The 16029-nt window shown below is 40.7% G+C and overlaps 1 protein-coding gene and 1 long non-coding RNA gene across 2 annotated transcripts in view; one reads left to right on the top strand and one right to left on the bottom strand.

Annotated features, from left to right (window-relative positions):
- Positions 1-1419: 1419 nt before the first annotated feature.
- On the bottom strand, positions 1420-4072 carry LOC117075539. Its single transcript, XR_004434041.1, has 2 exons — positions 4024-4072; positions 1420-2067 (listed from the first exon to the last, which is right to left on the bottom strand). It is a non-coding gene; the product is annotated as an uncharacterized LOC117075539 (long non-coding RNA).
- A 199-nt stretch (positions 4073-4271) lies between these two features.
- LOC117075524 (myomegalin-like) overlaps positions 4272-16029 on the top strand; it is a 39343-nt gene continuing 27585 nt past the window's right edge. The window contains 6 exon segments of the mRNA XM_033197984.1: positions 4272-5267; positions 5270-5922; positions 12604-12735; positions 13790-13909; positions 14149-14241; positions 14381-14593. Of these exon segments, the coding sequence (XP_033053875.1) occupies positions 4799-5267; positions 5270-5922; positions 12604-12735; positions 13790-13909; positions 14149-14241; positions 14381-14593 (1680 nt within the window). The 5' untranslated portion in view covers positions 4272-4798.

The following is a 16029-nucleotide window of genomic DNA, read 5'->3' as shown; positions in this document are numbered from 1 at the left end:
GTAATAATTTTATACTAAACCATTACAGAAGCCCTAAGTCTCACCTTAACAACATGCCTTGCTTCAATCATAAGTGTTTGGTGTACACATGCATATAAAATATTATCCTAAGGTGGGGCGCAGTGGAACCTGGGAGGCAGAGGTTGCAGTGAGCCGAGATTGCGTCACTGCACTCCAGCCTGGATGACAGAGTGAGGCTCCATCTTAAAAAAATAAAAATATAAAAAAAGCTCATATGGATAGGCTTAAGTTTTTAATTTGCAATTGGGTCTTTTACAGAATTTCTTCTGGGCTATATTTTATAGTATTTTCCTAATTTTCAAAACTGTTCTTAAAGTGGGGTGACTTTCTACCAAAGAAATCCCTCAAATTAAAATTTTTGGGGCAATACATACTTTTAACTTATTTACTCCTTTTAATCTTTTTAATTGAAATATACTAATATGTATACAATCTACAGATCTAAGTGCCCCATTCAATGAGCTTCAACAACTCTACACACCTATGTTATTTTCATCCAAAAATAGATACAGAACAGCTTCATCACCTCAGAAGATTTCTTTGTGCCCCTTTGCAATCACTTCTCACCCTGTCTCTCACCGTTCAACCACTTCCTGACTTATATCACTATAGATCTGTTTTTTCTATAGTCTGTTTCTTAGACTTCAGATGAGATCAGGTGCATTCAGGGTAGTACGGCCGTGGACCTGTTGTCAGACTTCAAATAAATGGAATCACACAGGGTGTAGTCATTTGCATATGGCTTGTTTCACTTAAGATGTTTTCGAGATGTATCCACGTTGCATGTATCTGAGTTCATTCTTTTTCATTGCTGGCTAGTACTGTATTGTATTGTATGAATACACTAAAATGTGTTTCATCTACCTTTTTTCTTAGTAACAATTATATTTTTTTCTTATCACAAAAGCAGTCAAGTACTTACTGTAAATTATGTAAAATATGTAATACATAACGTAAAAAATTATAGAAAATAAGGAAAAAAGAAAATAAATATCCATAATTCCACTCTCTAGACATAACCATTACTAATAACTTGTGGATACCCTTTGAACTTTTGTTTATATAAGTTATCTTCTTACATTATATATTATCATATGCAGTATAAAAATTCTTATTTTAGGTTCAAGTTTTACCACTTAGACCCTATATTAGTGTGTTAAATTGGCAGCCCTTATTTTAACTATAAAATATTTTCTAAATTAAATAAAATCTAAAATACCTGAATAAACATTCATTGTCCAAAATTCACAGTAGATAGAATGAAAAGTAAATATCCTTGCATAGCCCCACCATAGGTAACCAGTTCAACTGCAAACTCTTGACCACAAGATAATAATGATAAGGACCAAGAAGTGCAAAATTTATTATCACATAATTTTTCTAAGTTTTATTTTTAAATTTTTATTTTCTATATACCAGTGATCTTTTCGTTGGGAACACCTTATTTCATAATACCAAATGCTTATATAGGGACTAATTCTAGTACAACAGCTTATATCAACTTTGAGATATAGTTTTGAACTATTTTCTCTGGAAGTGAACAGACTGCCATCTTCACATTTTCTGATTGCTGAGTGGTTTATTCCCATCTGTTTTTGGAAGTCTAGATATGTATAGTTTTCTTAGTATATTGATCTTTACTTATAGCAAACATATTCTTCAATGGCAAATTGCCTTTTCACCATTTGTATTGACCTGTATGACTACACCAAGCTATCTATATACTGTCATTAAAATTTGGAGACTATCAGTTAGATGCAAAATCCTTTTGAGGAACAGAGAATAACCCAAAGTATAATTCAGGGTTTGCTCTTGAAGAGCACTTTGTTTCATTCACATTTTCCTAATAGGAAAATGTGGCTTGCATTGACAATAAAAAATGAGATCTTGATTACACTTAAGACTGGGTACAGCAAGGTAGTGTCCTGGCAGGCAGTCTGTCTTTCCATCAGTCAGGGTAAGTCCAGAAACTCTTTGCCTTTCCATAGATCACCATAGATTCCAAAGCATGTTGCTTAATTTCTTCCAACTTTGAAACTCACATACCTAGAGGCAGGCAAAAATGCAGCTGTAGTTTTACTTGAAACGCTTTTATATTCTTGGTTTTTGAGTCAGAATATACACAGTAGATGAAATTACATATGCAAAATTCTACAGCCTATGATATTAGGCCATTCTTGCATTGCTATAAATACTTGAGACCAGGTAATGTATCAAGAAAAGAGGTTTAATTGGCTCACAGTTCTGCAGGCTTTAAAGGAAGCATGGTGCTGGTATCTGCTTGGCTTCTGGGGAGGCTTCAGGAAGGTTACAATCATGGTGGCAGGTGAACGGGGAGTAAACAAGTCACATGGCCACAGCAGGAGCCAGATGGTGCAGTGGAGGCACCACATACTTTTAAATGACCAGATCTCAGAAAAACTCACTCACTATTTCAAGGGTAGCACAAACCCATGAGGGATATGCCCCCCTGACCCAAACACCTCCCACCAGGCCCCACCTCCAACACTGGGGATTACAATTCAACATGAGATTTGGTATATTCAAATCATATCGCCTACTAAGCCCAAAGCTCTAAGTACTGTCTTTCTCTCTTACAACAGAGCTACAAGATTTTGCTTTGGTGATTAAGAGAACAATACAATCTTATGTAGGCAGAGCCCCATAATGTTTTAAAGTGACTTAAAATATTCCAATTCATATTAAAATAATAATAGCCATTATTTAATGAGCTAAACATGGTTAAAGCATTTCCTCAAAATTATCTCATTTGGTCTTCAATATGAAGTTTGGGGGCTTATTATGAACTCTCATAGATGGCATTTGGATGTCTTCAGGTTTAGGAGGATGGGCTCTGTCCTGGGGACCAGGTTCAGAAAAACTCAGACGTTGCTGGCCTTAGCTTACAAGGTCAAGTTAGTAAAAAAAAAAAAAAAAATTAACATGATTAGAACTGGGAAATGTCCTGCTCTAGGGGACTGCAAGTGATTGCTGAGGTTGTTCCTCTTGTTCCGTGTCTGAATGCCTCTCAAGCCAGGAAGAGAATTCCTTATTAAAAATGGCCGGAGGGCGCGGTGGCTCAAGCCTGTAATCCCAGCACTTTGGGAGGCCGAGGCGGTCGGATCACGAGGTCAGAAGATCAAGACCATCCTGGCAACAACGGTGAAACCCCGTCTCTACTAAAAAAATACAAAAAATTAGCCGGGCGTGGTGGCGGGCACCTGTAGTCCCAGCTGCTCGGGAAGCTGAGGCAGGAGAATGGCGTGAGCCCTGGAGGCGGAGGTTGCAGTGAGCCGAGATCGCGCCACTGCACTCCAAAAAAAAAAAAAAATGGCCGGAGGTACCTGCATCCCACCTAGTCAGGGCTCTAGCTTCCCTCCTCTTTGTGTGCAATACAAGTTTTAGACCCAAGGGTGGAGGACCTACCACTGTACAGTGCTGAGTAAGACAGGGTTCTCACCGAAGTCAGTGACGTTCCCAGTCCTTTCTGGCGCGAGCTGCATTCCCAGACACTCCAGCTCTTGCCGAAAGAAGCTCCGTCTATTGCGCTAGTGTTTGTCTACCCTCCCCTGCCCTAAAATAATGAATGCCCTCTACCTGAGGGAAAGAGACTTCAGTGGCGGTAATCTACTCGCGGCTGGCTGCATCCTTGAAAAAGCCCATTTCCCTTATACTATCTTCAAGATCTTGGTTAACCAGATTCACATTGTATTTGCAGGACGCTTTCTCAGGTGATTGCTCTGTGCTCTTTTTTACCTAAAGTAGGGCAAAGTCACCCAAGGGTACTAACCCTTCCCCACCCACATCAAGGGAAACACTACTCTTTTCTGGACATTCCGGTTCAGAGTCGAGGTAAGGGTTGCACGGCCCAGCCCCACCCGCCCCTCCGTTACCAAGTCTTCCCCCGCCCGCCTCGCAGTCTCAGGGCCTTAGAACCCAGGCGGGGCGAGGCCGGGAGAGGTGGGGCTGCTGGCTGGAGGCGGCGGCGGCGCGCAGCGGTACCTAGCGGCGCTGCCCGGCTGGCAGCCGGAGGACGTGGCACTGTCCGAGGATCCAGGGGGAGGGATTCGGCCTTCTCCTCCCCGCGAGGAGGAGCCTCGGGACATCCTGCAGAGGCGGGAGGATCCTTGAGGGCACTGGTGCGCCTTTCAGGTGAGCTTTTAGCAGATAAAAGCGGCTGGCTGTGGTCCGCGCCAGTAGTGCTTTCTGCTCCGCACTCCCAGTGAGCCAGGTGCGCACCGGAGTTGGGGCGAGGGGCGCGCTGGCCACCCCGCATGCGCAGAACCGGGAGCCGGCTGACCGGACTACAGCTCCCAGAGGAGCCTTGTGGAGGCCGCAGACGCGGAGCCGCTGGCGCCATCTTGAAATCTGATCCTCAATCCCCGAGCCTTTGCGTCTGCGCGGCTGGCAGCTGCTGCTCCGGGAGCCCAGTTTGTTAAAAGGGTAGGACATTGAGGACGCGGCGGCTGGCGGGAGAGACAGCTGGGGAGAGACATGGCAGGGTCGGAGTGCGGCCTGCGCCTCTGTCACTCAGCATCCTCTTAGACGTTTCCACGCCCGCCCCCTGCCCAAGGGGCGGGGCTGACGGCTGTGGTACCCGGAGCCGGCGCACGGGGTAGGGGTGCACCCCTGCAGAGTGGGGACCCCACTGGGCTGTGCCATGCTGACCGGAGACCACTGAGGCGGGAGACAGAGCGCGGCGAAGAGCCATTGAGTGGTCATCCAGTAGCCGCCTCCACCGCCGCCTCAGGAAACTTGGCACCCGCTAGGAGGGAAGATGAAGGAGATTTGCAGGATCTGTGCCCGAGAGCTGTGTGGAAACCAGCGGCGCTGGATCTTCCACACGGCGTCCAAGCTCAACCTCCAGGTTCTGCTTTCGCACGTCCTGGGCAAGGATGTTCCCCGCGATGGCAAAGCCGAGTTCGCTTGCAGCAAGTGTGCTTTCATGCTTGATCGAATCTATCGATTCGACACGGTTATTGCCCGGATCGAAGCGCTTTCTATTGAGCGCTTGCAAAAGCTGCTACTGGAGAAGGATCGCCTCAAGTTCTGCATTGCCACTATGTATCGGAAGAATAACGATGACTCTGGCCCGGAGGTCAAGGCGGGGAATGGGACGGTTGACATGTCCGTCTTACCCGATGCGAGATACTCTGCACTGCTCCAGGAGGACTTCGCCTATTCAGGGTTTGAGTGCTGGGTGGAGAATGAGGATCAGATCCAGGAGCCACACAGTTGCCATGGTTCGGAGGCCCTGGAAACCGACCCAGGAGATGCCGTGGTTGTGCAGCTTTGCGGGTTGCTGATTCTGACTATGAAGCCATTTGTAAGGTACCTCGAAAGGTGGCCAGAAGTATCTCCTGTGGCCCTTCTAGCAGGTGGTCGACCAGCATTTGCACTGAAGAACCAGCGTTGTCTGAGGTTGGGCCACCCGACTTAGCAAGCACAAAGGTACCCCCAGATGGAGAAAGCATGGAGGAAGAGACGCCGGGTTCCTCTGTGGAATCTTTGGATGCAAGCGTCCAGGCTAGCCCTCCACAACAGAAAGATGAGGAGACTGAGAGAAGTGCAAAGGAACTTGGAAAGTGTGACTGTTGTTCAGATGATCAGGCTCCGCAGCATGGTTGTAATCACAAACTGGAGTTAGCTCTTAGCATGATTAAAGGTCTTGATTATAAGCCCATCCAGAGCCCCCGAGGGAGCAGGCTTCCGATTCCAGTGAAATCCAGCCCACCTGGAGCCAAGCCCGGCCATAGCATAACAGATGGAGTTAGTTCCGGTTTCCTTAACAGGTCTTTGAAATCCCTTTACAAGACACCTGTGAGTTATCCCTTGGAGCTTTCAGACCTGCAGGAGCTGTGGGATGATCTCTGTGAAGATTATTTGCCGCTCCGGGTCCAGGTATACAAAACGGCTACACAGTGCCTTTCTGAATATAGCTAGCTGGCCTCTGGCTTCACATGATTTCGGTCTAGGTGGAGGTTAGTAATATTCTAGACTTGAGAAAATTAGTCATGAGCCCATTTTTGCTGCACCTTTTCTATGTCTCATTTAGTAAACGTGATTCGCACTCAGATAAGTTGCTTTTCACTGTCTTTGTAAAATCTGTTGGCCTTCCCATTATCAAAATTGTATACCTTTTAAAACAGAAAGGTAAAGATTCCCACTTCACTTTTATCCTATAAAAAGAAGACATTTAATCTCATTTCTGGCACTAGAACTTTTCCTCTTATCTCCTTTTTTTTAAAAAACAACTTTTAAAATTTGTTCTTGTTTTCAGATTTATAGACGTTTCCTCCCAATGGCTTTCTGTAAGGCAGTTAGTTCTCTAGTTAGTTCTTCCCAGAGCATTGACGCTTTCATCCGCAAAATGCCTGTAAATGATTAGAGCATAAGGTAAAAGGTTTGGGGGAAACCTATTAATCCACCAGTAAAGTATTATAACATCTGGACAATATTTATTATAATTAATAGTTCATTTGAGGATTAGTGATGACTCATTCATAAAAGAGACAGAAATTCAAGTATTCGAGTACAGTATGGTCACTCGAAACGTTAAGGCATAAACTGTTCACAGCCAGAACTCTGCTGAGTTCTACTGGAAGATATTTGGTATTAAGAAAGGATTAACCCATTATTGGATCAGAGGAGAGTTTCATTCATTATAGTCTTGAATTCTTAATGACTAGAGGATGGCAGTTGCTTAATTTGAACCATTCATGTCTGCCCAATTGATTCTGTACCAACCTTTTAAATTCAGCTATGGTAGTTTGTTTCTATAGCAACAGTAATGCTAGGTTCATTTAACTTTGTGAAACATACTGGCATGTTCCACTTGATACAACTTATTTAGCGATACTGTCACAAAGGTAGATGTGATCTAGAAGGCATTTTTAGAAAGCCTGCTACTGGTCAACATCATTCCAGAAATTTAGAGCTTGATAAGTGACATTGCTGATGGTCACAGGAAACTTTTGGAAAGTAGTTCTGTGGTATGTATACCTTCTATCACAATAAGAACCTAAGCAGAAAACAGGAGAAAAGTTTTTAAATTTACACAAAATTATGAGTAGCAGCATAGATGAGAAACAGCAGAGATGAAAGTGTCATGAAAGGTAAAAAGTCAGTGCGTTTTCATTTGTATAAAATGTATGTACTTCTTTTCTTTTGCTTTTTCTTTCAGTGGAGCCTCACAGCTAAATCTGGGCTTTACAGTATTTCTGTGACCAGACATAGGTGTTACAAATTAAACATGGTGTTTTCTTATTAGGGTCTAAAATTAGTTGGGCCAGGATGAATGGGAAATAAAGTCATCTCCCCAACCCGCCACCAAATATGGCCAATATTGTAGAACATTACATAAAGACTGTTAAGAAAATAACAGCCAAAATAAGGTCTTTTTTCTCCATATTTAAGTAAAATACTATATTTTGGTGACCGGATTTTGGAGTTGAGAAGAATTTTAAAGATCATCTTCAGGCAGTCTCTCAATTTGGAGATATGGAAAGTTCATTCTTTAACTAACTTAGCCCATGCAGAGACAAAGGTTTCTGACCATTCTCAGGCAAGACACTTTAATTCTATAAATTAAACCCCATTGTCTGAAGTATATAAATTTAATTAAGTACTTTTTAAAACCAGGAGCCCTCTTTCTCTAACCTAAGGATGCTTGGGGGATTTTTTAGAGATTACATGAAAAAAATTGTCATCTGAATGAACACATATAAACTATGGCAACTGTATCTTTAGGTCAAGTCCCTTTACTTCACTAAATTTGAACATTAGAGCTTTAAAATAGTAGCATATGACCTTTCTGCTGTGACCTAACTTACATTCTTACATTGTTTACTGTTTCTAGAAAAACAAAAATTGGGAGGGAGAAAATGTCATTCAGTTTCAAGAATGTGGCATTAATTATTATGCCATTTTCTCTAATAATTTAAGATGTCAGGGAAAATAGATGAATTGGGCCCAACGTGTTTGTAAATAAAATGGGCAGCATATCTATTGTTTAAATCCGGTTACTTTTAAGCTCCTTAAGAGCCTTATGACAAAACCAGTGCTAGATAGGACAATGGCAGACTGGTTTTTGTCTGTTTCTCTGAACAAATGTGGAAAGAATAGAAATAATGTAATTTTTTTTTTTTTGGGTAGTTCTCCTTTTAGCTTGTGGAAACACGAACCATGAAAGAAAAAAATGTTTCCTTTAGTTCAGTTCTGCCACAAATATGGAGAAAACCTTTTATCTTAAAGAGCAAGATTGTTTTGTAAGGTCATTTGGATTCCTTTGTTTAATCTTCCACTTACCATATTGTATGCACCATTAAATATTGACATCAGAATTCCTCCTGATTGCTTTTCCTCTTTCTTTTTTTCTTTCCTTCTTTCCCTTTTTCTTTGTTCCTTTCTTATTTATTAAAGAAAAATAACAGTGTAGTTCTGCTTACTATATTCTGATATTACACAAAGTAATTTATTTCCTTTCTACAGAATTTATGTATGACAACCTAAAGCTATTCAGATATCTAAAGAAAGGTTTGAAGCCTTATTCTAGCTGGTAATTCCCTTCTTTATTGTCTGGCCCTGAACTAGAAAAGCTATGATGGGAGGGGTGTGGTCCCTTAGTAAACAGCAATGAGCTCTGGCCCATGTGCAATTTCCCTTTCTATCTAAATTCAAAGAACAGGAGATCTTTGCTTTAAACCTTGCAATGCCAAGGTCTGCTCCTTTGTGACTATGGTAAATTTATCCCACTCATATTTTAGTTATAGGAAGTGGATCAGGCCCTTTGGAAGATGTTGGCATTAGATGCTGGTAAAAGATTAGGCCTTTAATTTGATGGTAGTCGATGGTTCTTGTCTGTCTCCTAGTATTAACAATAGGGTTGACAATTATAGCAGTTTGAGATCTATAACTCACTACTGTGAGGACTAGAAAGTGCCAAGAAAAATGCTGTCAACACAAAAGGTCTAAACACTGCCCTTAGCCTAAAAGTCTCATATTGTGCAACACTAGACCTGGAAGCAGTTCTCTTTTCTGATACTGGAAAGCCTTTGTCCTAATTATGAGTGAAAAGTGACTTAATTTAAAATATATTAACATTTCCACATGATTTTAGTACCTGAGTGTCTAGAGAGTAACACTGATTCTACCAAATCAGGTATTACTTATTTCATGGGCTACACTATCCTTGTAGGAGTGACTGTTTTATGTACTTGATACTTCACAAGAATTCATTCAGTTGTTGGCTTAGTGGTACTTGCTAAGTGCTCTTTCTGCAACTGTTATCTGCAAGGACATTTTTCTGAGATGTAAAATAGTAAATTATTACAAATAAAGAAGAAACAAATATCTTCCAACTTTTAGGTCAGTACATTATTTATAGAAAAAGAGGTTTCTTATGATTATTCATGTCAAGATTGATTCTTGTGAGATTCAGATTCATGTATTTTCCTGTGGCATTCTTTGGCTTTAAAGTTGCTGTTCGAATGTATGTTACATACAGTCGTATTTCTAAGAGAGCCACTGAAGGCCCGTTTTCGTTTGTTTTTATTGTTCTTATGCATTCATTAAACAAAAACTTTTGATCTCTGCAGTATTCCCAGCATTATGATAGGCAATGGGTTTATAGAAATGAGAGATAAATTCCCAACCTGAGTGAGAATCCAGTTCAGTTTAATTGGATCTTTTTCCTGATTTCCCAGGAAACCTTGGACTAATTACTTCTCTAAGTTTCCATTTCCTTGTATGTAAAATAGGATCGGATCAGATGGTTAATCTATAAAGTTTCCTTCACCCCTCTAAGATTGTTTGGTTTTAAGTAAATAAATATGACCACCTTCCTTGCCATGTTAAACTTGAAGCTCTTTTCTTTAATTTTGCCTGTTGTAGTTTGAATTTCAAAATATCTTACTGTAGATATTATTGTTATTTTACACTGAAGAAGTAAGAAGCCAAATTTTATAGAGGTGGTTTTATCATTAAGTAAATGGCAAATTTATTTATTAGTTAGAATCGTTGTCAATATCTATTAATGCGGTTACTTTGCCCATGGTGTGACATAGTTCATGTTGCCTCAGGTGAAAGCTTCCTGTTATACCCTCAACAACAAATATCTCAAATAATTTTTCCAAAAGTCATTATCCTTGCTGCTTTTTTCCCTCTCCCTCTATCCAGTCCACCAGCAAGTCCTGTTAGCTGTACTTTCAAAACATATCCATATCTATCCATTTATTTCCCCTCCCTTACTAAGCACCAGAACCCAAGCTGCTATTGTCTTTCACCTGCACTACCGCGGCAGCCTCCTACCTTATCTCTCTGCTTCTATTGGTGCTCCCCAATAATTCATTCACCACAACGTGATCTTTTCAAAACTTATGTGTGATTACCTGTTAAAAAACTGTGCTCTATTCTCATTTCAGTTAAAACGAAATCCAGTTCATTAACCCTGTTGTCTGAAGCTGGATGTGACCTGGTGCCTGCCTGCCTCTCCACCTCATTGAGTGTCCCTATCCCCTTTGCCCACTATGCTCTAGCCCTGTGCTATCCAGTAAGCTAGCCACTAGTCTTAGGAGCTGTTGAACCCTTGAAATGTGGCTAGTCCAAATTGAGATGGGCTGTGAGTATAAAATATACCTTGAATTTCAGACTTAGGAAAAATCATGCAAAGTGTCTCAATAATTTTATATTGTTTACATGTTTATGATAACATTTTGGATATTTTGGGTAAAAATATTTTGTTAAAATTAAGTTTCCCTATTTATTTTGTACTTTGTTCATTGAAGCTACTAGAAAATTAAAAATTACATACAGGACTCACATTATATTTCTATTAGAGAGTGCTATTCTAGCCACAGAGGCCTTTCTCTTTTCCAGGCTCATATTCCATTAGCTGTTCTTTCTGCCTTTATTGTTCTGCTTATCTTTGCAGGACTGATTCTTTTCCTTTCAGATCTCTACTTAATGCTGCCTCATAAAGACCTTTCTCTGATCAAGCAATTTAGAGTAATTTACCCACTCTGTATTATGCTTTCCTATTTTGCCTCGTAGGGCTTGTCCATAATATTTTTTGCATTTCCTTGTTTGTTTATCATGTACTCCCCTTCCAACCCCTGCAAAATATAAGTTTCAAGAGCACAGGGACTTTGTCTTGCATGATATATCTTCAGGACAGTGCCTAGCACATAGTTAGTGTGCAACAGATACATGTTATGTCAGCATTGTATTCCTCACAGTGCCTCACATGGTGCTTTGCTTATTATAGCATTTAGTAGGTGTTAGAAAAGTTGATAAATAGCACTTGAGGAATAGAAAAGATTTTTCTTCTGAAATCTTTATGTTTCCAGTCAGTTGCTAGCAGGAAGGGATTTAAGGTAAGCTGTAACTCCACTGCCTTGAAGCTGGTAATCAAGTCTGAAAATGTGAGCGAAAGAAAGAATGAATAGCAGTTGTCTTTTTTCCCTTAATGAATTTATTTTCCTATTTGGAATGGAAGAGGGTATGGAGGCGGGAAGATCAAATGTAATTGCCGCAGTAATTTGTAAAGTTTTATTTTAACATCCTTAGCTTGTAATGATTACTAAGAATGGTTCAATAGGTTTATCTTATTGTCCCATATACAAATTGTCCCATATGTAAATCATACTTTTTTTCTCCTGAATCTTTTAAGTGAATCGATATTCCTATAAAATATGTCTCCTTCCCAGTTCACTATGGATTATTTATCTGTGCTTATGCTATAAATATGCCTTTAAGTAGGCACATCTATTTTAAATTTAGTTTATTCTCTTTTTATTTTGAAGTAATTTCAAATGTACAGAGACGTTGTAAGAGAAATACCAATAACTCCCATATACCCCTTACCCAGATTTACCAGTTGCGAATATTTTGTCACATTTGCTTTATAAACTCTCCCACTCTCTGTATTTGCACAGTATTTTTTTTAAATTCTTGAACCATTTGAGAATTAGTTATAGATAGTATACGCCTTTACCCTAAATACTTCAGCATTATTTCCTAAGGACAAGGACATCTCTTATATAATTACAGTACAATTATCAAATTTAGAAAATTAGACATTGATAAAATACTGCTATCTAATATATAGTCCATATCAAAATCTGCCAGTTGTTTCCAATAATGTGAAACAAGCATGTTGTAAGAAAGGTAGGTGAAATGTAACTTCTCTCAGGAGTAGTATAAGTTTGATGAGTATGCCTTTTCAGCTCCTTGATTAAAATAGAATAAAGCAAATATTTGGTCATTGTGAGCATCGCCTTTATTAAATCCTCCCCTTCTCATTGAACTCTGAATTACTTGCTTTCAGTGAATAAACATGTAGTGTTTGTGTGAATTGGTAGGGAAAAGTGGAAAGGGAAGCTGGGGAGCATAGTACAAATGGGGGTGAATCAGTGTTCTTAATAAGGAACAGGCCTGTCTTTAGGAATTCATACTGTTAATTTATGCAACAAATCTGATTCTCTAAATCTCTGGCAAAAGATGCAACAGATATTTTTGAAGATAGAAATAAAATTTTGTTGGCCGTGTTTAACTCACCTTACTTGTTTTGCTGTTTCTTCCTAGCCCATGACTGAAGAGTTACTCAAACAACAAAAGCTGAATTCACATGAGACCACTATAACTCAGCAGTCTGTATCTGATTCCCACTTGGCAGAACTCCAGGAAAAAATCCAGCAAACAGAGGCCACCAACAAGGTATAATGAGTACTATCCCCTAGGAGATGACAGGGTTTTCCTGAGGATGTGACTGGCTCTAGCCTGAGTCTGTCAACCTGTGTAGGACTTGGGAGATGGATACTGTGTACTCCTTGTGCTCTAGGGAATATTTCACGTAAAGGTGTAGTTCTTCCCTTTATTCTTATCAAGATTTTAGCTTGTTCTGTACAGATCGTAATTTCTGGTGCTTTTCAGGTGTGTAATTAAAACGTGCATGCAGGCCAGTGCAGTGACTCACGCCTGTAATACCAGTGCTTTGGGAGGCCAAAGCAGGCGGATCACAAGGTCGGGAGTTCAAGAGCAGCCTGGCCAACATGGTGAAACCCTGTCTCTACTAAAAATTACAAAAAATTAGCCAGGCGTTGTGGCAGACGCCTATAATCCCAGCTACTTGGGAGGCTGAAGCAGGAGAATCACTTGAACCCAGGAGGTGGAGGTTGCAGTGAGCCGGGACCATGCCACTGCACTCAGGCCTGGGCAACAGAGAGAGACTCTGTCTCAAAAAAAAAAACTTGCATGCAATCTTTCACTGTAAAAGGCACTGAGATAGGAGGTCTGTGTTTTTTATTTTAGCTTGTTACTGCTTTCTAGCCCACTGCTTTCTAATTTTAATGTCTGGCTTAGAAGAAAATTGCTACAATTTGGGATGCTGAACTTGTGGCCTCTGTGCCCCTATAGTGCCCTCTCCTATGCTAGGTAGCAGAAGTTCTTTGGTCCTTGTATAAGGGATCCATACTAGGAACCACTTGCCTACTTGGTCCATGTGGACAAGTTCCTAGTATGGCTGCCATCATAGAGAGATCACAGTGCATGAAAATTGAGACAATTTAGTATTGAAGGAAGTATTTCATTTCTTCTGCTACTATTTGTTGCTGGTTGACTTACCACTTTAATGGTTACTATATGTGGGAAAAATAACAAGGGAATATCCCCTAAGAAATTCTTTAAATCCAAGATTTGAGGAAAGGCTTTATTCATTTGAGGCTAAAAGACATCATTGACCTAAAAAACTGTTTTTCTTTGCTGAATTCAGATTCTTCAAGAGAAACTTAATGAAATGAGCTATGAACTAAAGTGTGCTCAGGAGTCGTCTCAAAAGCAAGATGGTACAATTCAGAACCTCAAGGAAACTCTGAAAAGCAGGGAAAGTGAGGTAAAATATTTAGCTCTCAAGGACCTGTGTGGAAACAATTGGTCCCTTCAAAGTAGACAAGTATTTTATATTTTGTCAAAATGAATATTGTCAGACTAACAGATCTTAGCCTGAAGAAATTGTAGCTTAACCTCGATTGATATTTTGGAATAGTCACATTACTAAAATCTGTACAGGTGAGATAATGGAATTTATAATTAGTTTACTAACATGTTTGATATTCCCTCTCTCATTTTCAGACTGAGGAGTTGTACCAGGTGATTGAAGGTCAAAATGACACAATGGCAAAGCTTCGAGAAATGCTGCACCAAAGCCAGCTTGGACAGCTTCCCGTATGTGAGGGTCACATAGGACAGGAGAGACTTCAGTTGGGGATGTGCCATTTTGGTTGCAGTCTTGATTTTATTTTCAGTCTTCGTGGGAGCTCAGTGCTTGCCCTCCTTGTGATTGTGATTTCTACTCTCTTTTCAGAGCTCAGAAGGTACTTCCCCAGCTCAGCAACAGGTGGCTCTGCTTGATCTTCAGAGTGCTTTATTCTGCAGCCAGCTGGAAATACAGAAGCTCCAGAGGGTGGTACGACAGAAAGAGCGCCAACTGGCTGATGCCAAACAATGTGTGCAATTTGTAGAGGCTGCAGCACACGAGAGTGAACAGCAGAAAGAGGCTTCCTGGAAACATAACCAGGTAAATCATTAACTATTTTATTGCCCTAAATGCTGACTTTGCCCTGATAATAACTTTTTAGCAGGATAGTTTGTGTTGAACCCTTGAGTCAGTTGCATAATCTAAGTATTTCAGTTCGACACTTGCTGCCCTTGTACCATATGCTAGTTATAGTAGTCCCCCTTTATCAGCAGTTTTACCTTCCATGATTTCAGTTATCCGGGGTCAACCACAGACAAAAAGCATTAAGATATTTCAAGAGAGACCACATTCACGTAACTTTTTTTTTTTGAGACAGAATCTCACTCTGTCACCCAGGCTGGAGTGCAGTGGCGTGATCTCTGCTCACTACAAGTTCCGCCTCCTGGGTTCATGCCATTCTCCCACTTCAGCCTCCTGAGTAGCTGGGACTACAGGCGCCTGCCACCACGCCCGGCTAGTTTTGTTTTTGTATTTTTAGTAGAGACGGGTTTTCATCATATTAGTCAGGATGGTCTCGGTCTCCTGACCTCGTGATCTGCCTGCCTTGGCCTCCCTCGCGTAACTTTTGTTACAGCATGTTGTTATAATTCTTCTATTGTATTGTTATTGTTAATCTGTTAGTATGTCTAACTTGTAAGTAAACCTTTATCGTAGTTATCTATGTACAGGAAAAAAGAGTTATACACAGGCTTCAGTGCTATCTGGTTTCAGGCATCCACTGGGCGTCCTAGAATGTATCCCCTGTGGGTAAGGGGTGACTACCGTTTTGAGTTGTACCCTGGAAATACAAGGATAAATAGCACAGGCTCCTTTCTTTTAAGTTACTTATAGTTCAGTAAGAGAGACAGTCACATAAGCTGAGTTTCAGAGTGGTAAATTCTGAAGGGGATGTATATATAGGGTCCTACAGGAATATCTAGGAAAGGAGTCAAGGAAAAGGAATCAAGGAAAGCTTCATGAAGGAGGAGACATCTGAGGTTATTCTTGAAGGATAGTTAAAACCAGTCAGAAAAGTGGGGAAGAATCACTAAGGTCAGAGGAATGACATACATAATAATCAGCCCTGTCTTTTATTTTTTATTTTTGAATAATAAAATATACAATTCTTTTCTTTCTTTTTTTTTTTTTTTTTGAGATGGAGTCTCACTCTGTCACCCAGGCTGGAGTGCAGTGGTACTATCTTGGCTCACTGCAAGCTCCACCTCCCAGGTTCACACCATTCTCCTGCCTCAGCCTCCTGAGTAGCTGGGACTACAGGCACCTGCCACCACACCCAGCTCATTTTTTTTTGTATTTTTAGTAGAGACGGGGTTTCACCGTGTTAGCCAGGATGGTCGTGATCTCCTGACCTTGTGATTCCACCCGCCTCGGCCTCCCAAAGCGTTGGGATTACAGGCGTGACCCACCATGCCCGGCCTTTTTTTGAGACGGAGTTTCACTCTTGTTGCCCAGGCTGCAGTGCAATGGTGCAATCT

The sequence above is a fragment of the Trachypithecus francoisi genome, unplaced genomic scaffold (genome assembly GCF_009764315.1).
Source record: "Trachypithecus francoisi isolate TF-2019V2 unplaced genomic scaffold, Tfra_2.0 Lachesis_group5, whole genome shotgun sequence".
In the NCBI taxonomy this organism is placed as follows: domain Eukaryota; kingdom Metazoa; phylum Chordata; class Mammalia; order Primates; family Cercopithecidae; genus Trachypithecus; species Trachypithecus francoisi.
The sequence above is the reverse complement of the archived record's forward strand: the minus strand, read 5'-3'. Positions and strand labels throughout refer to the sequence as shown.